The sequence below is a fragment of the Miniopterus schreibersii genome (genome assembly GCF_964146895.1).
Source record: "Miniopterus schreibersii genome assembly, chromosome: 6".
In the NCBI taxonomy this organism is placed as follows: Eukaryota; Metazoa; Chordata; class Mammalia; order Chiroptera; family Miniopteridae; genus Miniopterus; species Miniopterus schreibersii.
In genome coordinates this window covers 8,857,748-8,884,791 of record NC_138107.1, presented here as the reverse complement: position 1 = coordinate 8,884,791, position 27,044 = coordinate 8,857,748, and the positions used below count along the sequence as shown (strand labels likewise).

At 45.6% G+C, this 27,044-nt stretch overlaps 1 protein-coding gene across 2 annotated transcripts in view; it reads right to left on the bottom strand.

The window, feature by feature from the left end:
• Nucleotides 1-442: 442 nt before the first annotated feature.
• The window catches only part of TBC1D22B (TBC1 domain family member 22B), a 73,967-nt gene continuing 47,365 nt past the window's right edge, over nt 443-27,044 (bottom strand). The window contains exons 9-13 of one of the 2 annotated variants that reach the window (XM_081141612.1): nt 26,770-26,876; nt 26,244-26,319; nt 23,933-24,060; nt 23,549-23,644; nt 443-2,425 (exon numbers count right to left, since the gene is read on the bottom strand). In XM_081141612.1, coding sequence (XP_080997738.1) covers nt 2,297-2,425; nt 23,549-23,644; nt 23,933-24,060; nt 26,244-26,319; nt 26,770-26,876 — 536 coding nt within the window. In that variant the 3' untranslated portion in view covers nt 443-2,296. Of the gene's footprint in view, nt 2,426-23,548; nt 23,645-23,932; nt 24,061-26,243; nt 26,320-26,769; nt 26,915-27,044 lie in introns of both variants that reach the window. The other variant, XM_081141613.1, reaches the window with a different exon arrangement.

Sequence of the window (27,044 nt, the reverse complement as noted above, 5' to 3'; positions counted from 1 at the left end):
TAAATGGAGGGTGAGTCTTTGAACACATTTTAGTTGTAAATGGTTTGGAGGGAAAACCCTATGCAGGCAAGCCCGTGTTGAACTAGGTGTCTCATCTAGCACTGAAATTCTAGTACATTTTCTAGCCTCTACTACATGACATATTCCTTTTGGATAAATTAATTCATGTAAAGTGCCTGTCCCCATGTTTGGCACATGGCCAGGTGCTCTGTCAGCAATTAGGAGCCATGTCACCATTCATTCTGTTTCCAGTTTCCTTCCTGAGGCAGTGCACAGCGGGCCTGCTGACGTCCTCTGGGCTGTCTTCTGACCTCCTGTTGATCCCCTGCCTGTTGTACAGAAGGCCTATCCCTCACGCTTACTAGTATCAACCGAAAAAAAACGAGAAAAGGAGGCTCCTTAGGGTCCAGGTTACACAAATCCATGGAAGAAAAATCAGAAGTGGAGGAGGAAATCCACTATTTATTTACAATTCTTTCACTTTATCCACAATTTCCCATACAAACATAAAAACTAAAAAAATAAAACCACCACTTGGGAACACAAGTGTCTTTCTTCAGTCCAGCTGAGAATGGGCCACGGGCCCTCTCTGTGGAGGAGGCTGAGGCACACTGAAAGGGGAGGGCGCAGGGTTAGGAAGGATGCCTGAGAAACAGCTCCAGATGAGAAATGTAATACGCCTGCGCGGTGGGCTCCGCTGGCAGAGACTCAAGGGTGTAACCCACTGGGGATACTGCTTGGCTTCCCTAGAAGATGACAGCTGCTTGCCCCCACCCCCACTTCTCCACTTCCAAATACCAAAAATTGAACAGGAGTCACACATCTCATGAGCTGGGTGAGGTGTGATGGTAACAGTGGGGGACACTGAATGCCTCTCTCTGAGAAGAGCCCCAAACCCCAGGGACACACAGGAAACCCCTTTCCTTGGCACTGACAGTCAGTCACAGCTTCTGTCTTGAATACAATGCTGACTTAGAGATGTAAAAACAAAAGCCCTCCCCAGATTCTGGGGCGGGGGGGGGGGGGCGAGGCAGGGGCTAAAATCATGCAGAAGGGCTTCTGCCTCTGCGGTCCTCTCTCTGGGAGGCTGCGGGGGTGAAGGATGGGAGGTCGGTCTGAGGATGGGAAGGCGCAAGGCAGAGGCTCCATCAGGGCCTGGGAGGGGTGGGAAAGGGGAGGAGAAACAACTCTGAGACACTGATGCCTGGCATGGCTGCCACTGGTTTCAAGGCAGCTCCATCTGCTCAGCACTGCTCACCCCAGCAGATCCCATTCGCTCCCTGCACAGGAGGGCCCCAGAAACCAACCGGGAGGCTCAAGCCACCTGCCTGACAGCTTCACCTGTGCTATGACCTAGATTGCTTTCACATGTTGATGCACATTATAAATATAAAATCATATCTGCTACAAAGAGGACATATATTTGTACATCTTTACCCATATACATAATAACACAATTTACACATAATATCTTGGAGTGGGTCATCATGGAAAAGGGTTTGGAGAGGTCAAAAGACCCTTCTCCCTCCCCTGCCCTGATCCTTCTCAAGGGACACTGTACCCTGGTCACTAGGGCCTTTCCCAGTTGGTTGTGATGGGGCTATTCTGGACAAAGAAATTCAGACATGTAACTAAATGCTGGGTGTGTATACCCACCCAGCTACGCACACAAACGCACACTCACATACTGGTGAGAGGAGGAAAATTAAAATTCCCAGCCCTTGGGTGAAGGCCTCTTCCCAGAGTTAAGCATCGGTGCCTCCTCCATCTGGGAATAATGGTCTTGAAAAGCTGCCCTCACTCGCTCGGACCAGGGCAGAGGTAAAGGGCTAGGACCTGGGGCCAGGGGAGAGGGGCCAGGAGGATTTTGAAAACATAAGGCGTTTTTGACCTGTGATCAAATCAAACTATGTCACAAAAAGCAACAGTATCAGCTGGGGCTGGGAGGCAAGACACAGCCAGTCCATGGAGGGACAATGTGAGTTAAGACCCTGAGCCTTCCCCTTCATTTGTCCAGTTCTTTTAAAGGGGCAGACAACCCTGTACCTCCTTTTCAGTCCTCTCCCAGAGCTGGGCCCACGCACATGGCATGGAATACTGACAGCGGTCCAGGAGACCCATCCAGAGACATGGAGTGGTGTGATAGGCACGCCAAAAAGTTAAGACCTGGGCGGCAGATGTGAGCTTTTTACAGCAGGAGTGGTTCCTGGTCCAGTCCACGGCTCGCACAGTGGCCACAGTGATCAGATTGCCATCAGAGATGGGGGCAGTCTGGGTCCCCATGGGGAGACAGCACCTATCGGCGGTAGTGATTAGGGGCGTCGGCAAACATATACTTGAGTCTGTACGCCTCGGCGAGAAGCAGCCCAATCTCTTCGTTGCCCCAGTGTATCGTAGGTAGGTTTTGTAGCAGCATGAGGAGACCCTGCAATGCAAGAAAGGACTTTATTCACCTGGGGACTAAAAGGACCAGCAGGCCTTGGAATGGGGCCTCTTTCCCTGTCACACATCCCAAAGGGTAAGGCCTCCCTCCGCCCAAGCAGCACACAGCCCTGGGCCCCTAGTTCACCTACAGGAAGCCTTGAAATGCCTCTGCTGATTGTCCAATCCACTAACACCTGCCTCTTTGAAAATATTACAGAGAATAACAATAAGAATAATATTTTAAAAAGAAAAATAATGATGCATCATCCAAGTGTCTCTCCTAGTTTCGAGGTGTCCCTTTTCAGTCGTTTCACACATGCATTTCTTTAAGTAGTTGTAAAAAAAATTAGGAGATTATGTGATTTTAAATAATTTTTTACCTATAATTGTCATTTTTTCCATGCAGCCTTAAAAAATGATTATATTTAATATTAGTATTTTCATGTGTCTAGCCCCTAATTTACTCAACCATTTCCCTTTTGTAATAACTTAATTTGCTTCCTTTAAAAAAAAATTTATTGGTGATTACTACATATCCTCCTGCATTGGATATTTTCCTTGCAATACCAATGTTACTTGCAATCACTCTATTAATCCTCTGCCCTGTTCGCCAAGACCGTCCTCAACCTACATGTCCAGCTTCTTTCCCACTGTTCCCAATGTACGTGCCTCATCCCGCTAGGTCCACCTCAGCGACATTTACGGCCTAACTTAAGTGGTTCCTTTCGCTTGGAACACCTTCTCCCTTTTCCTCCACCCATCTAAACCCTCTTCAGTTTTCAAAGCACAGGTCCCTCAGAGAGCTCATGGAGATAGCCTATTAAAGAGGATACTGGAATAAAAGTGAATGTGAGACTTTAGGTTCTCTCTATAGTTCAGTTACCCATTGCTGCTGCTTTAAGTTCTTTCTGTCTCTCTTTCTGAACTGGATATTCTTGTTATTTTTCTGATTATAAAAGCAACAACATACAAACCTCAGAGCCATAAACAGACTGAGAGATTTGATTACATATAATTTTAAAACCTTAATATGTCAAGAGGCACCAAAATTAAAAATAAAAAAATAACTACAAGAAAATATGTATAGCACCTACAAAAGATGAAAGGTTAATACACACAATCGAAGAGGAGTGCCCACAAATCAGTAAGAAAACCACCAACCGAAAAATGGCTGGGCTCTGGGACCAGGCAACGCACAGAATGCCGCTGGCACCCACAGGCTACAGTGACTTAGAAAACCCCACTTTTAGCGATGTTTTATAATGTAAAGGTCTCACATGTCTTTATGAGATTTCTTCTTTTAGTAACAGAAACTTAGCTGCCTTAATCCTATTGGCCACACATCACTGCAATGTGTGGCCAATATGATTAAGTTCTGACTAATTCTGGCTTCTGCCCTAAACTTTCCTTCTCCCCTTCTTAGAAAATGGATGTAAATGGAGGAGAGAAAGCAATCATCTCAGACCCTAAGATTAGAGCCGCGTGTTGAAGATGGGAGAACAACAAGCCAGAAGAAATGAGTTCCTGCCGCTGGTAGCCATCATGTTACCCTGTGCTGCTTACACTTAGACTGTGAATCAAAGAAAAGGAAACAATTATCTTGTTTGAAGCCACTGTTATTCTAACATTTTGGTTACAGGACACAAGTTGTATCATCTTAACGAATACAGGCCGTGTCTATCCAAATCAAATGCACATGGTGTTTGACCCAGGACTCTATGTCTGTGTCCCTCTCCTCCGGAAATATTCACACTCCTGTAAAAGGTATTCACTGCGTCACTGCTTCAAGTAGCGAGAATGACACCAGAGAAGTCTCCGTCGGTATGGGAATCGTTAAGACAAACCACGGTTATCCACACCATGAAATAAAAGGCAGCACCTATTACAAATGAAGCAGGACTCCACGTGCCAAGGCGGAAAGATAGCTAAGACATGTTTAGGAGAAAAAATAGTAAATTGCAGGAAAATACATATAATATGGTATCACTTAGGTAAATGGGAAAACACAATATATTTATAATTTATATATGCACATATGTGTATAAAAACTTTGGAAGGCTAGATGGTATCCTGTTAACAGTAGCTACTTTGGGGGTTAGAAGACTTTTACTTTCTCATTATACTTCTTTCAAGCCCTTTGTTTTCAATTTTTACAATAAAGTCTTCGTATATTACTTGGGATAGAACTCCCCCCCCCCCCAAGAAATACACATTCTGTGGAAGTTTTGTTTAGTAAAAAAGCAGAAAATAAAATACTCATAACTTCATATTCAAGAGGAAGCTAGTTTTAGATGTTTTGGCATATTTCCTTCCAGTCCTTTTTCTGCACATTTTACACAGTTGAAATAGTTTCTCTATGCAATTTTGAATCTATTTAGCATTTGTTGTAAGCATTTCCTCTAATATTAAAAAACCCTTGTAGACATTCTCAATGGCCAATTTTCCAGGATGCGGATGTACCATAATTTATCCTACATCTTCCTATTTTGAGCACTTGATTATTTCTGGTTTTCCACTATAATGAAATTATAATGAACAGACTTGTGCATAAAGCCTTATTTTAGATTATTTCCTTGGGCTAAAGTCCTAGAAATGAAATTACTATGTCAAAGGGCATGAATATTTTAAAGTACTTAACACTTATCCAGAATATGCATTCCAGAAAAGTGCTCATTTCCCCAGATCTCCACCAGCACTGAACTCTATCATTAAACAAATTTTGTTCATTGTAATCCCATCCCTGAGATCTCCAAGCCTGAGAATAGAACTCAGAGCCTTAAGTCAAAATGGTGGTGAAGACACAGGAAGACCATGACGAGAAAGCAACCAGTTTAGGTGCTTCTCTGTCTTCCCATGCTATCCCCGTCGGCTTATTTTTACTTTTTAAAATGTTGTCCTTGGTATATAATACCCTCCCCCGTGAACTCCCTGACCTCTGGCCGCCCCTCTGACTCCTCTTCTGCTTCCTGTGTCATCCCCCAAAGGCCCCCACCCCCACCCAAACTGGAAAAGGTATCATCTTTTTTGCCAGCACCCTCCTCAGGGAGTCAACTTTTATATTTTAACTTTGGCAGACTCTCTACTATAGAGGTATTAACCCTTTCTGTATCTCAGACTCTGGCTATCTAATGAAGCACATAAAATAAAATACATAGAATCACACAGGAGACCAGTTAAATTGAAAGTTATCAAAATATCTTAAAAACAAATTCCTCATATTAAATGTACGTATTTCATTAATATATTCTATAACAACATCTAATGGCAGATTAAATTAGTGACAAAGGCAGGTACTACTAATATTACTGTGCTTTGCTGCCTACATTCATTACTGTAGGAAATGCTAACTTTGAATCAGGGGTCACTGAGAATAAAACTAATTTTTTTCCATTCACACCCAGGGCTCTCCTGACTTCTAAATGTGGACCCTCTTGACCCACACCACAGCTAACAAGAACTCTTACACTTCCCTCCAGAGTCTAGTTTAGCACTCAAGTGTCCCCATTAACACTAATATTAATTTTTAACTTCATTCATTGGAAAACTTTGTTTTTATTGCTTTTTGTTGGCATAGAATCTCATTCCCACTTTCAATCAACTTGCTGGATGAGGTCAAGCCACTATCCTATTTCTCAAGGACAAACCTGACTCAGAACCAGCCCGAGCTAAAGGAATGACATTTGCTTAGCCTCATCCAGGACATAAGCATGAAGAATTCAGGGCCCCAGAGACTCAAAGACACCCTTAAGGATTCAAATGATCATCCCACTTGTCATCCAACCAGGCTGCAAGAGCTTAATCAAATGCAGGAACTCATAGAAAGACATGGGCCCAAATCTCATTCCTGGAGCTTTGGATTCTAAAGACTTGGGATGGGATCGATCCGGCAACCCACACTTCTCACAAAAGTCTCCATAGATTCCAACAGCAACCAGGGTTGGGGTTACCACTAGAGGTACTAACAGGCTCTTGATGAAATAAAAGCACACTTAAGATCCCAAGGAAAGAAACCCTTAGATGTCACACAGAGAATGAACTTCCATTAAATAAATTAAGGTAAATCCATAAAACAAAATACTCTGCAGCCAAGTTATTATTTTAATGTTTTCAAGATTTTTGTACAAGCATGTACTCAAGTAATGTGTAAAAAATACAAAAGCAGGGGAAATTATGTGTATCTATACTTTTTGACATGATAGAACATCCACTATATTTTGTAAAGTGATAATGAGGTTACAAAACAAAATATATAAAATGATTCAATTAACAGTTATAGAGATTAAAGATGGCGGTGGACTGAGTGGAAGCTACACTGACACTCTCCTGAGCCCAAACTGGAATTACAACTAAAACAGAAAGACCATCCTGAATAATCAACTGCAACTGAAGACGAGCTGGAGAGCACCCTCATAACCAAGGAGGAAAAGTGAAGACCACTAGAGACTAGTAGGAAGTGCAGAGGCAAGAGAGGGCTGGCTGGGCTCCCAAAGGCAGCAGCTGAAGGTCCAGAGGGATATCTCAGCTATAGGGGTTCCCACTGAGGACTCTGGGGAGTAAACCCCAGGCTGGGCTTCCCAGCCCAGAGCACCAGAACTGAGAAAGGTGCCCACATAACATCTGGCTGTGAAAAGCAGCAGGGTTTCTTTCTGCCAGGGAGAAAGGGCTAGAAATGCAGGTACCCTCTTAAAGAGTCATCACACTAAATTTTGTGTGCAGCCACTCACCTTGGGCTCCAGCAGAGTGGACCGGAACTGTGTGAGGAGAACCTAGGGTTGTGGGCTCTGGAGATTCAGATCAGAAGGCACCCCTCTGGATTCCTGTGCGAGTCATTCCCCCATACTGCAGAGGACATCTTTCTTAGGCAGACAATTTGCTGCTTTTGCCTGAGGGAGAAGCAATTGCCCCACCCTGCTGGAAAACCTCTTGCCCTAACCCATGGAGTTTCTATAGCCTGAGGCTCATTAAGAGAATCACATTAATCAGCCTGCCAATAGAGGCAGACTTCACAGTGCTTTCAGTCTTTGCCTGATCTGCTTCTGGATGTAGGCCTTGGAAAAGCAGACTCCGGTGTGTACCTTGGTCCTGTCCAAATGCACCCTGCCCCAGCAGAGGAGACCTCAACCGAGGGTTGTTGATAGCTCCAAACAGGATACTCAGGGCCAGTCACAAACTATGTCTGACACTGGCCTGCATCAGAAACCCTCCAAAAAAACTGAGAGTCCTAGCAGATCTACCCAATACACAGAAACAAACCCAACCAGGCAGCCAAAATGGGGAGACAAAAAAACAAGCCCCAAATGAAAGAACAAGAGACGTCTCCAGAAAAAGAGCTACATGAAATGGAGATAAATAATCTATCGGATATAGAGTTCAGAATACGGATTGTAAGGATGCTCAACAGCATGAAAAAAGATATGGAAACTATGAAGGAAATTAAGAATGACATAGCAGAAATAAAGAAGGAATAAACAGCAGATTAGAGGAAGCTGAGGACTGAATCAGTGAATTAGAAGACAGGGTAGAAACAAATCACTCAATCAGAGAACCAAAAGAAAAAACAATTAAAAAACAGGAGGACAGTTTAAGGGAGCTGTGGGAAAACATGAAATGTAATAATATTCACATTATAGGAATGGCAGAAGGGGAGGAGAATAAGGGACAAAGAATTTATCTTAAGAAATAATGGCAGAAAATTTCCCTAACCTGGTCAAGGAAAAAGTCACACAAGTTCAGGAGGCACAGAGAGTCCCAAGCAAGAAGAACCCAAAGAGGCCCAGGCCCAGACACATCGTAATTAAAATGCCAAGAATTCAAGACAAAAAAAGAATATTAAAGGCAGCTAGAGAAAAGAAATCTGTTACCCACAAAGGAGATCCCATAAGGCTGTCAGCTGACTTCTCATCAGAAACTTTATACGCCAGAAGGGAATGGCATGAAGTATTCAAGGTAATGAAAAGCAAGGATCTGAAACCAAGACTACTCTATCCAGCAAGGCTATCATTGAAGATAGATGGTCAAATAAAGAGCTTCCCAGACAAAAAAAGGCCAAAGGAGTTTATTACCACCAAACCAGCATTGCAGGAAATGTTAAAGAAACTGCTATAATTAGAAGGAGAAATAGAGAGAAAGAGAAACAAAGGCATAAAGAATTAAAATGGCAATAGGTAAGTATCTATCAATAATAACCTTAAATGTAAATGAATTAAAATGCTCCAATAAAAAGACATGTGGTGGCTGAATGGATAAGGAAACATGACCCAAATATATATGTCTACAAGAGACCCACCTCAAAACAAAAGGCTCATACAGGATGAGAGTGAAGGGATGAAAAAAAATTTCCTGTGTAAATGGAAATGAAAAAAAAAAAGCTGGGGTAGCAATACTCATATCTGACAAAACAGACTTCAAAATGAAGACCATAACAAGAGACAAGAAAGGTCATTACATAATACTAAAGGGACCGATCCAACAGGAGGATATAACCCTGATAAACATACATGCACCCAGTATAGGAGCACCTAAATTTATTAAAAAAAACTTTTAGAGGACTTTAAGGGTGAGATCAACAGCAAGGCAGTCATACTAGGGGACTTTAACACCTCACTGATTTCACTGGATAGGTCTTCCAGAAAAAAAAAATCAACAAGGAAACAGTGAACCTAAATGACACACTAGATCAGATGGATTTAATTGATAGTTACAGAACATTCCACTCCAAAGCTGCAGAATATACATTCTTCTCAAGTGCACATCAGTAGATGAATGAATAAAAAAGCTGTGGTAAATTTACACCATGGAATACTATGCAGCTGTATAAAAGAAGGATCACTTATCCTCTGGGACAGCATGGAGGGAACTGAAGAGTATTATGCTTAGCGAAATAAGCCAGTCAGAGAAAGACAAGTACCACATGATCTCACTCATATGTAGAATGTAATAAACAAAATAAACTGATGAACAAAATATATCCAGAGATATAGAGGCATGGAACGGACTGAGGGATCTCAGAGGGAAGGTGGGGGGAGTGGGTGGGGAGAGATTAAACAAAGAACTTATATGTCTATAAGCATAACCCATGGACACAGACATTGTTAGGGGGAAGGCCTGGGAGTGGGGTAGATGTGGAGTGGAGAGGATCAATGGGGGAAAAAAGAGGACATCTATAACACTTTCAACAATAAAGATAAATTAAAAGAAAAAAAGTTACATAAGTTTGATACGTATTTATTCCATAAATTTGCATAACGAAATGTCTGGAAGGAAATATATCACTTTTGTGTAGTAAGACTTCAGGTTCCTAATTTTTTTCTTTCTACACACTGGTGTTTTCTAATTTTTCTATAGTGGTTACATACACATACAATTGACAAAGGCAACCAACAAAGGGATGATCTTTCTAGAAGAGAATATTCTTTGCTGGGATAAGATCTATCTGTAATCTCCAATTAGAAACCTCCCAGAAGGCTGGAAATAATTCTACCCCTGGCCAAGTTAACCTCGTCGTCTCCCCCAAGGGCAGTGAAGCTTAGGTGTGAGGAACCACTCTGCCACCTGGTGGCTATGCCTAGGAATGCACCCCCATCGTAGTGCTGTAACAACAGGAAAACATGCCCAATACATTGAGAAATTTGAGAAGGGAATAAAGAGGTAGAAACCGAATAATCATAGCTGAGGGAAGAAGGTGTTAGTCACAAATCACGTGCTTTTATCTAGAGGTAGAGAAGAGACACTGCCTGGGCAGGGAACGATTGAAAATTTGTTACAAAGCCAGCTCATGGGAGCACTAAGTATGACATGCAGTCAGATGAAACACTGCAGTTGTGAGAAGACAGCTTGAGAGGCAAGCAGCAGAGCCGGTTCTAAATTAATGGAAAGGGGAAATGTCTTTCACAAAAGAAAAGCTGGATATGGTTGAGAGAGTAGGAAAGGACCTGCTGAGAATCCACAAATCACAAAGGAAAAAATGGCAGAGGAGGAATTTAAGCCGTGTGTGGAGGATGGGGGGCAATTATATAAGGAAGGGGCAAAGTGAGAAGAAGGGATAGTAGGTAGTAAGCAGAGAGACTTTGGTAAGGAAAAGGCACAGGGAAAACCCACTGGAGAATGCCCAGCAGATGGAAGAACTGCAGATGAAGAGGGAGGAATCTAGGATAATAACTATAATGGTAGTCTCATTTATTAAGCACTTACTATATACCAGACAGAGCCCTGGATGCTTCACGTGTACTCTGTATTAACTAATTTCATCATCACATCAACATTATGAAATACATGCTGGGTCCATTTTATAGATGAGGAAATTGAGGCACAGAGGTTAAGGAACTGAACTAGGCCAGGGTCACTGAGTAATGCTGAACTGGGATCTGAACCCAGGTAATCTTTGAGTGGGAACTTGTGCTCATAACCACTATTTTACATACTGCTTGTCTTGGAGTGAGAGAGAGAACTGGGGCATAATGTGGAAGGAACAAAAAGAAGTCATAAAAGAGGCTGTTTGAAGGAAATCTGGAAGAGCTGATTAATTTTACTCAGTGATAATAGCCAAGTACAACCAAAGATAGGACATAATTGACAGCAAAAGACCTTAAGGCCCCATAAAATACAAACTATTAAATAAGATACTGTGTGTAGAATCACTTAGCAATACTGGAACATTCTTTGCAAATGTGAAATGTATTCAGGCATGTAAAAATACTTTCGTAGTCAAATTAGTACTTTAAAGCAAATCCTTCCTGTTTTGAGAATCAGTGAGGTAGCAAAACAATTCCTCTGGTTTCAATTTTCAAAAACATGTCCTTTACGTAAACATTTTGAGAGCCAAACTTATTCATCGGTTTCCCCAGTGTCAAAGTACCTAGTACATTTGGCAAGTTTCTCCTCAGAGAAAGCCATGGAGTCCCCCTCAATGGCTTTTGTTTACGTGTCTAGGAATAGCATCCTTTCTCACACCAGCCTGCTTTTGGGTAAAGATCTTCAGTTCTCAGGGCTCCCTCTGAACCCTTCTTCTGGGCGGGATTCAAATTGGCAATTTACTGGATATCTGTTTGGCCAACATTCCACAATCCCAGCCTTGAGTTCCTGCAGAAGTGGTGGGTGGATGCCATCTGGTTCAAGGGATTTATTTACATTTAGTTGTTATTTAGGCCTGGAACATCCCACGGGCTTAGCACTGTTTTATTTAATAACTCTGACCCGTGTCCTACAAGACACTTTCCGCATGGGAATCTCTCCAAGGTTTTCCATAAGATGAAAGCAAAGGATTCTGAGACCAGCTGCTTCCTTGGTTTAGTCATCAGTTGGCCCCAGTGACTTCCTTGCAAGTTCCTGTTTTATGTAGTTAAAGGAATTTTGATTATTGGTCCTTGGAGTCGCCTTGAAATCAGTTCTGAGACACCTGCCCTGACTTCTTTGGGGTCTCCTGCTCTTTTGGGCTCTCACCGATGCTGTCCAGAGATAACTTTTTAGGCTGTGGGGTGACCAGGTATTTGCTCACTTTTCCTGGATACATTGTTATAGTCAAATTGTTTCCAGGCTACCTGGGGGTTACTTTATTCTGTACAAATCTTTTTTTCTTTTTTTTTAATATAAATTAGGGATTTATTACAAAATGCAGTGTTACTTTCTCATCATCAGTGATTCAAGAAAACAAGGCAATGAGTTCTGGGTGGGGCTGGGGACTAAAAGCCAGCTCCAGAGCAGACCAATAGGCACTAACTTGTAACCTCCAGCAGGTGGCCATTTTCAAGGGCAGCTGCCACTCGCCCCTTATCCACAAGCTTCTGGTTCAATGCGTGCTCAGGGGTATGGGTCCCTGGGTAATGTGCATCTTGAAACACTGAGGAAGGGATTGCAGAAGCTTGACCTTGACAGGCCTTGATAACCTTGATGGACGGGCCAATAAGGGTAGCCATGCTGCAGTGAGGATGGTGGGTGTGGAGGCTTTGGCAACTGTGATCTCAGCTTGTTCACCTGAACTTGGACTTGCTCTACTACATTCAGTCCAGTGTCAGTGGCCCTGTCATCGATGGAGCGAGTCAGATCAAATGTCTTGCACATGTGCAAATGCTGTCCAGGACCTGCTGGTTCTCTTCACTCATGGTAATAGCCACTCCCCCAACTGCTCAAAGATGGGCAGGTGAGCATTCTCCAGGAGGCCACTCCCACCCCACCACCACCCTCCCTCAGAGAACCACTGATGGCCAGTACAAATGTCTAGTGTGCTGTTGTCCTGAGTGCTCACAATGTGGCATAACTCATGCTCTAAACATACACTGAATTCTTGATTTTTGAAGGTGTTTCTCTTCTCCCCCCCCAGCAACTCCTTCTGTTTGGTTGTATTGTGTGGTGGTGCACTGACCACAGAGGGTCTGCCACACACTCACAGGACTCACTCAGCTTTCCTGTCCTTCCAGGTTTGACACTGGGAAGTCTCCTCTGAAGTTTGACTCCCACACCTGTCTCAATGGAGTACTCTGCGTGTCAGGAATAAAAACATGTTTTCCAGTGACCTAGTTCTCCCAGTCTTTTTTAACAATGAGGCTTTCCCAGTCTCATTTAACATTCTGGGCTTAGAGACAGAAGCTGAAAATCCACTCTCATAGCTGTGATTTTTATTACTTAGCAATGGAGTGTACACTTCTGAAACTTGGTGGGACCAAGGCATCCCTCCTCATTCCATCTCCAGGAAGCTGGCAGTGCAGATTAAGGCCCAGACATCACAGGGCTGTTGATGTGACAAAGGAAGGAGGTAAAAGTTTCCCTCTGCTTTAGAATCAAGCTCCATCTCCTTCCCATGGTCTTCTCCCCACCAGTCCTGGCAGCACTGTCCCCTGACCTCCTGATTCTCCAGCTACACTGCCTTCTCTGGCTCTTCCCTCCCCACTGCCTCAACTCTTACCCCTGCAGGGGGAACTAGGCAGTTCCTCTGTCAAGCTGGCTGCAGCTGCAATGCCCTCGCTTCTACTTCACCATCAGGAAGGTAGCACCTAGCAAAGTGTGGGCCGGGGGCAAGCGCTGGGAAGGGCTTGCTCTTGGTGTGGTCTTGCATAAGAGGGGACGGCAGGCCTCTCAGCTCTCACATGCTCAGCCTATTTCCCTGGAGAGCCCCCTCTGCATACCATCTCCTTTTAGGGACCATAATAGCCTTGCCAACCTCCTTTAGGCTCACAGCTGGGGAGAGGGGCCCCCACTTCTTCCCTTAGCAGTGCACACTGCACATGGAGGCCCTGCTGGTTATGAACTCAGGTGCTCATTCCAAGGCCAACATAGCTCTATCTGACTACCACTAAAGCTTTCCTTTGCCAGGAAGGCTGCCCACCTTTACTGTTCATGCCCTCAAAACACTCAGTGCTGCAACCTCTAGTGCAGCAACCTCTAGTGCAGCCACCACTGTCACTGCCAATTAGCTCTGTGACTTGTCAGTCCTGACTCCTAGTGGTCACACTTTTCTCTTCAAGCCCCCAAGGTGCCATTAATATCAAGATCCTTGCCCAACCTGAGTGGCTCAGGAATTGAGCATCGACCCATGAACCAGGGGGTCGCCGGTTTGATTCCCAGTCAGGGCACATGCCCAGGCTGTGGGATCGGTCCCCAATGACTTTCTCATCACTGATGTTTCTATCTCTCTCCCTCTCCCTTCCTCTCTCTGAAATCAATAAAAACATATTAAAAAAAAATGAAGTTCCTCACCTGGAACCAAGATTCAAGTACAATCATTTACCCTTCAGCATTTCCTGTGAAAAAGGAAGCCTTAATCCATTTTGACTTGGGTAATTTTTACAGGGTCAAATGTCTGGTCGGTAGATTTTAGTGTTGTTGCATTTTGCTCCCCCATTCACTTTCCTCCCAACCTTTCAGTGGTGGCCACAGGACAACCGAACAAGATGCCCTTCTCCTATCATGCACTACCCTGTCACCTTTAAAAAAAAAAACCCAAAAAGTTTTAAATGCAAATAATATACAGTAACTACATAAATCTTAATATAGCTCGATGAGTTTTTATGCACGTGACCACCACCCCAATAAAGATGAACACTCCCCAGTCAGTACTCCCCACCAACCACTGACCTGACTGAAACCATCAGTTAGCAATGCCTGCTCTTGAACTTCACATAAAGGCTTCTCCACCATCTTATTTCCAAAGTTATCATAACAACTCTAAATATTTTTTAGTGGCAAAAAGCTGGCTTAACCAGGGCTCCTTGGAGAAACAGTTGATTCCAAGGCTGGAGCAAAGAAAATACAAGATAAGCCTGGAACATCTTGTGGTACCAGAAGGTAAGGAAGTATTTAAAATGATGGGGTCAGAGAGACAACAAGCTGGTGGTGTAGGTAACCATGGTCCTGCCGTCTCCCAGAGCCATGTCAAAATTACCAAAAATACAGAACCACCATCACTCAGAACCTCCTGAAATCTAGCTGAACAGAAGCCCTACAACCAGGGAACTGAAGAAGCATCGAGACCGGTAGGAGGGGTGGAGACGCCAGCAGATTGGGGTTGAATTGTGGAGATGAGCCTTGGGCCCACACCCGGTGCCCCAGTTTAAAACCAGGAGGGATATCTCCATGATGGAGGTTTCCCGGATGGGCGAGGGGTCCCAGCCCCAAAACAGGTCCCCCAGCCCAAGGTTCTAGTGCCGGAAAGAGAAGTCCCCACAACTTCGGGCTGTGAAAACCAGTGGGGACTGTTGCTGAGGGTCCTGGAGGCTGTGGGAGTCCCAGGCTTTCCCCTTAAAGGGCCCGCACACAGACTCACTCAGACGCGCTCCCTCTGAGTTCCAGTGCTGGGCAGCAGCTTGAAAGGAACCTGGGACATTCAGGGAGGAACTAACTTGCCTGAAATATGGCGAGAGCTGGAGGGCAGCTTTCTCCCAGACAGAAGAGCTGGCAGAGGTCATTGCTCCTTTGGCGAGCCCTCCCCCCCACAGAGCCCGCAGGCCCGTGCCATACTTCAATCTCCAGCAACCTGACTCACACCTTTGGCCCCACCCTGGTGATTCCCGGAGGCCCCGCCCTTACCTACTTGCAAGCTCATTCAAGCCATTTCCAGTGGCTTTTCTATGCAAGTAGCATCTCTAGCCTCATGTTTAGGACTTTCCTAAAATCTGGCCTCAGCGTGCCTCGTACCTCTCAATAAGTGGCCCAGGCCTGGCACTAGAGGCAGCCTGTATTGGTTCATAGCTTGGCCTCTCCTGGGCACCTCCAAGCCAGCACAAGTAGCAGCCATCTACTGTTTGCTGCGTAGCTCATGCTGGGTGGCTCTGCGCAAGGCACTGACAGAGGCTGACTTTGCACCTCCCAGGAGGCCCCAGAGACAGTGCATCTGGTGGTCAGACTTGACCATGCTGGATTACAACTCTACCACACCCACAAGTGACACACTCAAGGGGCATACTCAGTGAACACCAAAGCTCCACTGAAGTAAATCCTGCTCCATAGGGGTGTCTCCAGCACAGCAGCTCTTCGGCTGTAGCTGTAGCTGGTCCTCACAGCCAATTGGCCTGGGGGTCAATTCCTCCCAGTGATGCCAACTGCAACCAAGGCTCAACTACAATAGGACAGTGCACACAGCCCACATAGGGGAGCACCTAGAAGGCCCAGCTCAGGTGACTGGCAAGGCTGAGCCACTGGACCCCACAGGACACCTACTAAACAAAGCCACTCTACCAATTCCAGGAGACATAGCAGCTCTTTCTAATATATAGAAACAAACACCAGGAAGCAGCCAAAATGCAGAGGCAAAGAAACATGTCACAAAGGAAAGAACAGAAAAAATCTCCATTAAAAGAACTAAATGAAATGGAACCAAAGCAAACTACTAGATATAGAGTTCAAAATAATAGTTACAAGGATGCTCAAGGATCTTAGTAGAACTATTAAGGAAACTAGTGAGATCATCAATGACATAAAAAAGTACCAATCAGAAATAAAGAATCATTTACAGGGAATCAACAGTAGAGGACACTGAGATTCAAATCAGCAATCTAGCCCAGCCGAGCGTGGCTCAGCGGTTGAGCGTTGACCTAGGATCCAGGAGATCAGGGTTTGATTCCCGGTCAGGGCACATGCCCGGGTTGCGGGCTGCAGCTGATCACTGACTCTCTCGTCGTTGATGCTTCTATCCCTCTCTCTCCCTCTCCTTTCCTCTCTCTGAAATCAATAAAGATATATATATATTTTTTAAAAATCAGCAATCTGGGATATGAAGAAGCAAAAAAAACAAAAAACAAAAAACAAACCCAACTGGAAGAGCAAAAAGGAAAAAGAATCCAGAAATATAAAGATAGTGTAAGGAGCCTCTGGGATAACTTCAAGTGGCCTATCATTCGCATTATGGGGATGCCAGAAGGAGAAGAAAGAGAGCAAGAAACTGAAAACCTATATGAAAAAATGACAGAAAACTTCCCCTACCTGGGGAAAGAAAGAGACTTACAAGTCTAGCTAGCACAGAGAGTCCCAAACAAGAGGACCTCAAAGAGGCCCACAGCAAGACATATCATAATTAAAATGCGAAAGGTTAAAGACAAAGAGAGACTCTTAAAAACAGCAAGAGAAAAGCAGTTAGTTACCTACAAGGAAGTACCCAGATGACTGTCAGTTGATTTCTCAACAGAAACTTTACAGGCTAGAAGGGAGTGGCAAGAACCTACAACCAAGAATACTCTATCCAGCAAAGCTATCATTTAGATCTGAAGGTCAGATAAAGAGCTTCACAGATAAGAAAAAGCTAAAGGAGTTCATCACCACCAAACCAGTATTACATGAAATATTGAAGGGTCATCTTTAAGAAGAAGCTAATGAACAAAAAATCTGACAAACAAAATAGACCCAGAGACACTGAAGCATGCAACAGTCATATCTCAGAGGGAATAGGGAACGGGCTTGGGAAGAGATTAACCAAAGAAGTTATATGTATATATGCATAAACCATGGACACAGTCAATAATGGGGTGAAGGCCTGGGGAGGGGGTGGGAGCAAGGCAGAGAAGGTCAATGGGGGGGAAAAAATGGGACACCTGTGATACTTTCAACAATAAAGATAAATTTAAAAAAATAAAAGTAAAAAAATAAAATAATGGAGTCAAAAAGATACCCAAACCAACTTGAAGGCACACTCAAGGTCCAAAGTTGGGACAATCTGAAAAGCAAAATAAACGACAGAGTTGGGAAACCCATAAAGTAAAATAAATGCCCACGAGTCTTATATTGATATAAATGAATACTTGAATAAATAAATGGGAGAGCCCAGTGGGGTGTGGCTCAGTGGTTGAGCATCAACCTAAGATCCAGGAGATCATGGTTTGATTCCTGGTCAGGGCACATGCCGGGTTGCGGGCTCCAACCCCAGCTGGGGGCATGCAGGAGGCAGTCGATCAATGATGACTCTCATCATTGATGTTTCTATCTCTCTCTCTCTCCCTCTCCCTTCCTCTCTCTGAAATCAATAAAGACATATTGAAATAAATAAATAAATAAATAAATAAATAAATAAATAAATAAATGGAGAGAAGGGACAGCTTTTTCTTAAAGAAGAAAGCCCATTAATAAATGTAGAAGGAATGATGAAAATAGAAAATCATCATTAGGCAAACATCGCAGTAATGATTGTTATAGGCAAGATGTTAACACTAACAGATGTTAAAATCAGTGGCGGGAAGAATGATGAGAAACAGGGTAATCACATATTCTCAAAGTGTCTCCCCAGGGATACTTGTTAATTATCAAGAGGAAAATAGTTACTTCTCAGTGGGGAAGCCTGGTAGACCCATCTAAACGAGCAGTTTTCAACCTTTTTCATCTCATGGCACACATTAATTACTGAAATTCTGCAACACACCAAAAAATATATTTTATTTTTTGATGATCTGACAAAAAAAAGTTATAATTTTGATTCATTCATACTAGATAGCTATATGTCAAACAACCCTGCATTCTACAAAATAACTAATCAGTACTTTTCAAAAATTTGAGAATTTTCTTTGTCGTGAAAGACAAGGAAAGATTGAGGAACTATCCCAAATTAGGAGAAACCTGGTCTAGAAAAAGGACATTAAAGCAAAAACTGGTAAAATTCAAATAAGGTCTACAGATTAATAGCATTTTATCAATGTGAAATTCCTGGTTAACTGTAACATGGTGTGTAAGATGTAATATTCAGTTCATACGGGTGGGGTATATGGGAACTCTGTACTATTTTTGCAATTTTGATAATTGTAATATTATTTCAAAATAAAAAGTTGAGAGAGAGAGAGGAGGAGAGGGAGGGAGGGGCACCCTTTTAAAAATCTTGTTTGAGTGGAATCCCTCCTCCCCCGACCCCTCCTGGGTCTGACACTCAGCCCTTAGTGGGCAGGTGGCTCTGAAGTTGGACAGCAATCTCAGGTCTGGGGGTGGGGCTGGGGACCTCACAGACAGAGGCCCAGAGCCTGTTAGCTCCAGCAACCTGCACTCATGCCCACTCAGCCGAGGTGATCATTAGAGCCCCTCCTTCCCACACAGACATAAGTGTGGTGGGAAAGCATGAAAGGGCATCAGGATGTCACAGGTCCTCCTGGCAGTGGAAGGAGAAAAACCAAGGAGCCAGAATAGTGGGAGATCAAAAGGGGGACTTTGGAGGACTTCCTTTTCAGTTTCAAAACTGCCAAATTTTGTTAAACATTTACTTTGTGAAAAGAAAGCCTGCTGGCAATTGTCAGTAAGAGGGAAGGAGTGGTGAGGGGGTAGGGGAAGTCTTGAGAAGGGAAGGGGGGAGAAAAAGAGAGGGAGAGGGAGAGAGAAGAAAAAGAAGGTGAAGGAAGAAGAGGAGAAGGGGGGAAAGAAGGGGAGAGGTGAGGAAGGAGAGGAAGGAGAGGAAGGAGAGGGAGGAGAGGGAGGAGGGGGAGGAGGGGGAGGAGGGGGAGGAGGGGGAGGAGGGGGAGGAAGGGAGGGACTACAACAAGATTCCTGCCCATGAACAGCTACCAGGTAAGCATGGACTCAGGGTCTCTACCATTTATCCTCTGGGTGACCTTGATCTAATTACTTAATCCTGCTGTGACTCAATTTCTCCATTTGTAAAATGGGGGTAGAAATTATGGCCTACCTTGTGGGACTGTTCAAGGGTTAAATGAATTAGCACAGGTAAGCATTTAGAACAGTGCCTTGTACGTTAAAAGTGGTAGGGATGGCCCTGGCCGCTTTGGCTCAGTAGTTAGAGCGTCGGCCTGCAGACTGAAGGCTCCCGGGGTTGATTCTGGCCAAGGGCAGGTACCTCGGCCGCAGGCTCGATCCTTGGCCCCGACTGGGGCGCATGCAGGAGGCAACCAATCGATATATGTCTCTCACATCGATGTTTCTCTCTCTCTCCCTCCACTTTCTCTGCAAAGCAATGGAAAAATATCCTCAGATGAGGATAAAAAAATAAAATAAAATAAAAATGAAAATAACTTGTCATTAAAAAAAGTGGTAAGGATTAGTTATTATTAGGCTAAACCTTATGAAATTGCCCATATTTGACCTATAAAAACAGTCTCAAGCTAACATCATCATCATTCCGACACCAGCGAGGGCTGAGGACCACAGTGGCCGGGCCTCCTCCAGCGTCAGAGCACTGACCCAGCTCTGCCTGAAGCTCTCCTTTCAAGCAGCTCACGGCCCAGAAGACGAGACCATCCTGCCCCTCCAGCATCCATGCAGAGACATGCCTCAGGTTCTGAGCTCCAGGTCTCGGGAAGGAAGCCTGTCAATGTGATCCTCCCTGTTGACAGGTTTTGGTCCCCTCTCCCAGGCATCTTTGGCCAGGGAGAACTAAGTGCCCGACCTGGGGGCTCTCACCATAGCTGGGATACTGCCCTTTGCCCCTGCACCCTCTGGCACTTCCTCTCCAGCCCCATTTGTTCACCCAAGATTAGCCAAGCAAGGTTTACTCAGGTAAGTTAAAAGGCACTCAGACATGGGTTCTAAACTGTCTCACTTCACTGCTGCTAGACTCAGGAGTATACTGCAGGGAGCAGTAATCCTGACAGTAAGCTCACTGTTCGGAGGGCTATATGTACAGTTCACCATTCTAACCACTCACACGTATTAATTTCATCATAGCCCTAGAAGGCAGGTACTCTCATCCCTATTTTACAGATAAGAAAACAGGCATGAGCATCAATTTACTTAAGGTTGCACACCCAGAAAAGCGGCAGAGCTAGGATTTAACTCAAGCAGACCAGCTTCAGAGACTGTGGCTAAGTACTGTTCTATTCTGTAGTCCCCAACTTCAGGAGGAGGGCCACTGCTTCCCTCCACTGGCTCCCCTCACAGCCGGCTCTCCTCCCTGCTCTTTAAGGATGATCAAGGGCTGGCCTGCTGAAACCGCCACAACTCAAACTTTTACCTCCGCAGAGACGTCATCTGGCTTTCCTTAGAGTCACTGCAGCTTTTAGCCCTAAAATGTCGCTCCTACACTGGGCCTGTTTGGCTCTCTGGGATACCTTATTCTTCAGAGCTTCCTGTGCAGTGATTTAAGCATGGCGGCCCCTTTCTCTGCAGAGGTCATGGGCCAGTGTCTCACCATCTGACACAATGCTCCTGCGCCCTGCGCCACACGTGACACCTGTGTCATCCTAACAGCCAGACCCACGGTTTTTCTTTTCTTTTATTCGCAGAATTACAGAACTGCGGGACTGGGAGGAACTGTGCAGGGTATCCATTTCATTGCCTGTTCTATTTTGCCTGGGACTCCTCTCAGAGAAAGACTGTATGTTAACACAGCAGCAGACAAAAGCTCCATTGTTATTCTGAGGGTTGTTGCAGAAAGACCTCAAATCCATCAGATAATCGAGCAGGCTACCCGGGAAAGAATATCTCTATGTCCAACACAGTTTCAAAGTCACAGACTATTATCTTGTGCTCTGTCGATACTGAGTTGCTAAAAGCCATTCCAGGAATCCCCTCTGCTTCCCCGAGCTAATCTGGGAAGCACTTTTATCACCTGTGACAAGGCCCCCTGAGCCTGGCTCATGATAACTAAATTAGATCCCACGCTCCCCATATCCTGCGCCACTTCAACCACATTATCAGAATTGATAGCTCACCCCAGCACACGGCCACTGCAGGCCCTTGTGCTCATTTGTTCTGGGACATCACATATGCTGCTTGTTGGCAGGAGCCGTGGCTCTTTATCAGCTGCCTGCAGCCTTGGCACCACAGCCAGCATCTACTCACAGAAGCCCGCTATTTCCTTTTTCTTCTGAAGCCCTTGCCTGGGCAAGTCGGTCCTGTCTTTCCAACCATCTGCTGAACAGGTTTCTGCTCTTTAGCCACCTAACACCAGTTACAGAGTGGTCCTGCTCAGGAGCGCATGGAAATGCTGCTGCTCCTGACAACTTAACACCTATGTACTATTAGTAGCTAGACCTTAGAAAAGCACTCAGCCTTCTCTTGCTTTCTTCCCCCTGCTTTTGAAAGAAATAGATGCCCATTTGGAAAAAACAACCTTCAGTTCAGAAATGTACAAAGAAGAAAAGCAAAAGCCCACTACTGTCCCCAGAGATAATGACCATGAACAACTTCCAGGCCTTTCTCTGCAGACTAGAGAGCCTGGCGATCCTCTCCTCAGCCCCTACTTCCCTGTTCCCAAGCCTCCTGGGGCAGGCAGCTGGCATTCCACCACCTAACATCTGCCCTTCATCTTCACTAAGGCTTCCAGGAGACTGCACTCTCTGGCCATCTCCTCTGCCTCCTTTGCTCCACCCACCCCTTCTCCTTCTCCTCTTCGCCTCTTCCTGCAGGAGCGCCTCTTCCTGCAGGAGCGTGCTAGGGCTCAGGCTTGGTCCTCGCCTCTCCTCTGTCCCCACTCACTTCCTTAGGGCTCTCATCCACTATCCTGGCTTTAAGGACTATCTAGCCAGAGGCTCCTAAACATACATGTCCAGTCCAGACCTCTCTTTTGACTCAAGACTCGTGGATTGATCTGTCTGTCCTACGTCTCCATTTGGATGTCTAATGGTAGTTAAAATTCAACATGCCCCAAACTGGACTCCAGATCTTCCTCCATAAACCTGTTCTCTGCAGCCTTCTCATAAACTGTGAAGTGATACTGACTCATCCCTTTCTGTTAAACTTTACACCCAATTTATCAGGAATTCCTGCTGGCTCTATTTATGAAATATATCCAAGATCTAGCCACTTATCACACGTCCACTGCCACCATCCAGGTCCACACCATCCTCATGTCTCACCTGGAGACTACCGTAGCCTCCTGGGTGGTCTCCTGCTTCCACCCTTGCCCATGCCCACAGTCACATAGAAGCCAGAGTGATCCTTTGAGTGATCGTGTCCCTCCTCTGCTCAAGGCACTCCTGTGGCTCCCCTTCCACCCAGAGAAAAAGCCAAAGTCCTTTCAGTGTCTACAAAGTCCTCTGTGATCTGGGTCCCTTGTAAGTTCTCTGGCCCCACCTCTTCCAATTCTTCCCCTGGATCACTCTGCTCCAGGCCACACTGGCCCTCATCATAATTCCTTCAATAGCAGGCACGCCGCTGCTTTAAGGCCTTTGCACTGGCTGATCCCTCTGCCTGGACACTCTTCCCCAGATGACCATATGGCTGGCTCCTTCACCTTCCCCAAGCCTTTGTTCAAATGTCACCTTCTCAGTGACCCTATCTTGACTACTTCATTTGAAATTGCAACCTACCCCTTCCCTACCACCTAATAATCCCTTTCTCCTGCTCTACATTAGAAAAAATTTTTCTTTTCACCCTCTAACATTCTTTTTCTAATTTATTGTGCTTTTGTTTATTGTAAGTCTCTCCCCAACTAATATGTAAGCTCCAAGAGAACAGAGATATCTCTCTGTTTTACTTTCCAATATATCTTATGCCTTCAACAGTGCCTAGCATGTGGCAGGCATTGAACAAATGCTTGTCAGTGAATGAATGAGACATCTCTTAGGCCTGCCTAGCAGGCCCAGAGTAGCTTTTCTGGCACTAAGATCCTGGGCTCCTGTGACTGCCTGTCAACTGGGAGAGGCAACATCTTCTCAGTACCCCTTCCCCTTCCCTCTTCCCAGCCAGGTACCTGCTGTCTGGTCAGCCCCACTAATAAGATAGCTCCCATTCTGATGCCCATCCCAGCCAGGCTGAGCTCCTGTCCACTCACCTGGAAGTCCTCCTCATCCAAGATTTCTTTTCTCCACTTGATCAAAAAAGCTGCACACACATAGAGGTGGAAGTGGGAGAACCCTTCTGGTTCAGACTGGGAAGGCAAAGAACAGAGTTAGTTCTCCAAGCCCTGACTGGGAGTTGGCATTAGTCCTCTCAGGCCCAGTCCATCTGCAAGGTGGGAATGCAGCACAGCACCCCTTTGGTGGCTGGGCAAACAGAGGCCTGAAAAGATTGAGCTAAGGACCTGCCCATAAAGCTAAGGCAGACAGAAGTAGAAAGGGGGTGGGGGAACTTCTGAGCAGTTACACTCCACACCAGGCCTGGGAGGGGGTATCTCAGAGACAGTCTGGAGTGGAGAGGGCAGGGGATCTGTTCATACCTGGTATGTGTCCCACAGGCGAATGGTGCAGCGAAGGGGAAGCTCCCGCATAAGCAGGTTGTTCATCCAACGAAAGGCAAACTGTAGGTATTCCACCTCGTACCTCCTGAAGTGATTATGTACCTGCTCTGAAACAGAACGCATCATTGGCCCCGGGAGCACAGGCTCAGGGATCAGGCCCTGAAAAGTCCATGAGCCAAAAAGGCCGTTTCCATTTCTTTTCACCCCCTTCCCCAGGAAGCCAGACAGAGGGGCCACACTGGCATCTGACTGTCCTTATGTTTGGTTCCACCGTCTCATAGCGGCATCACACAGGTAACTCAGACGCACACAGAACTACTTTTACATCCCACAGTGATGGTCTAGGTGCCTTTCTTCCTTTGCAGGGCTGCTCTAGCCACGGAACAGGAGACATAAGGTTCACTTGGCTACTTGGCCTTATTACTCATCAGAGGAGCCAGAATGGAAACGAACTGGGGTCACCTTGGCCCCCTCCCACCAGTGAGGATTTCCTCCTCAACCTCCCTGACAGATGGCAGCCAGCAGGGCTTAGGCCTGCCGGGGAGAGAGGCTCACTGACTCCACTCAAGGGCAGCCCCTCCACTGAAGTGTTTAGTGATTCACCAGGAAGTGCTGTACCACATTCAACAGAAACGCTCCCCAACTCCCACTCCCTGGTGACTGCGTGCTGTCCTGGATGACCCCAAATCAAACCCGATCCCTGTTCTACACAACAGCTCTTCAAATAATACTTAACAGGATTTTTTACATCACTATCCTCCTCAGTTTCCTAACCTATAAAATGGGAACAATCACTCATACCTCGGAAAGGTTTGGGAGGGTAAAATGAGAAAATAAAAGGCTTACAGCAGCACCTGGCGTATGGTAAACACTTAATACAACTTCTGAAAGAATAACTATTAACAGTGGTTATTTCTGGTGGGTACAATTTAAGGAAGAAAGAAGATTTCCACTTTTTACTTTTTCTGAAAAGTTTAAATTTTTGTAATATTACTTCTGTACTTCAAAGGATAAAGATACATATACTTAAAAACCCACTATTCTGATGTACTATGCCTTTATTTACCAGGTCTGTGTGAGGACAGAAAGACAGGCTGGGGAGACAGTGGCAGAAACTGAGGCCTCTGTCCTGGCAGCTGGCTCAGTGCCCTGCCCTGCAGCGCGTCCTGCACCAGAATCCAGGTGAGGGTCCAAGAGACGAACACGTAGGCCCTGCCATGAGGCTAACAGCGGGGTCAAGGGTGCTAAGGGGGAAAGCACCCACACATGATGTAGAAGAAACTACTGTAAATAAGCAAATGAGCAGGGGAGATTGAAATCCTGTCATAAAAGGAAGCTGAAGTGAGTAGAACAAATCAGGGGAGGTTTTCATGAAAAGAGAGAACCTGGGAAGGACAGAGAAAGATACACAATATCTGTGTGTGGGGAAGGGCAGTGCTTAGCTAAAGCAGAAACTCCATGGCTGGGAAAAACCTGGAAATGAGATCTGTAGCTGGTGCAGTAACTGGTCATGTCCTAAAGAAGCTTCATACTTGATGGCGCTGCAGATCCCACCTAGCTGGCCTCGCTATTAGGTCCTATGTGTTCTTCATGAACCCTAACTCTGACCTCTCCCTGGGCAGCAGTTTCATCATCAGTTATAACAAGGCTTCCCGAGGTGCCTTTTAGTTCTCACATTCCATGATTCCGAGCCAGAGCCAACGAATTACGGTAAGGCTCCTGTTCCTTGAAGACAGTCTGCTTCAGGAAGTCACCCAAACAGGTCACGGGAGCTATGGGAAGTCCTGCTGAGGTAGAGACAGACCTGAGGAACCTGCATCAAGCCCAGGAGTCCTGAGTTCCATCACCACTTGAAGGACGAGGTCAGCCTACAAAGCTGATGCTAAAAGCAACGGAGAGCCCCAGAGGTTTCAGAGAAGAGGGATGTGTCCAGAATAATGCTTAAGAAAGATGTAGTTGTGTGACAGAAGGTTCAGGAGAAGAAAGGTTTGCAGGAGGCATGGCTGGTCCAGAGCAGTGGCTAGGAAAATGGGGAAGAAAGGGTGAAATGAGGAGAGATGCTGAAGGAGAACTGATAGAACTTGGTGACAGAAAACTAAGAGAAATAAGAATTTGAGGTAATAGCAGAGTTCTCACCTCACCTTCCTATTGAGATTCAGAAGGATGCACAGAATACATCAGAAAGGGCCATGGCTGGGAAGTGGGCTGAGAAGGGGACCCGTTGCATAGCTTGCTTGTGTCAGAATCGTACTGTGCTATTGCTAGAGGACTCCTGGCCCTCTGAACCTACCATCAATCCGGCTGACAAGCTCTTCCAGGGCCTTGACCTTCTTCTGGATCCCTGGTTGTGCAAAGGTGTAGTTATCCTGCCAATGACACAGAACCCAGGATAAACAGGGACTCAGTTGTGCTACCACCCTTTGAGTTTGCAGAAACATGTTTAAAAGCACAGGCTGTTTTTCCAAAGCTGGTGCCAGTGTTTGGGGGGAAAAAGGAAGCTACAGAGCAGCAGTGTGCGGGAGAGCCTGACAGAGCCCTGCTCTACAGAAGCAAAGCATGGCCTGAGTGCACAGCAGACGGGAGGGGCATGCTCTGATGACAAAGCCAAGGCAGTATGGAGACTTCCTGAGACTGCAGGAGATGCTAGACCATTGCCTGTTGAGAGCTGTAAAGCTAATGAAAGAGGCAGAGATGGATGGACCAAAAAGAGGAGCCGCCATGCTGGGAGGGGGCTGCCTGATGCAGGAGAGCAGTAAGGAGCCCAAAGGCCCGCAGGAACCCCCAGACCTGGGCGTCCAAGGGCAGAATCAGCTCACCTGGATGCCGTCCAGCAGCTTGCTCATGCACCAGAAGCTGTCAGCTTCAATGCTGCGCAGCACGTCCTGACACAAATTGGTCACGTCAAAGTTCTCCACATCCTCTTCTGTAAAACAAAAGGTGAAGAGAGTCCAGAGGCCTTCTCTAAAAAATGGAGAGAGAAAGACAGAGTCTAGTATCTTCAACAGGGCCTGTGGGCCAGGGGAGAGCCAGGGGAGAGCCAGGGAACCTGAAGCCAAGGAACGGGGCCTGCCCTGGTCCCCTTGTCAGGTGG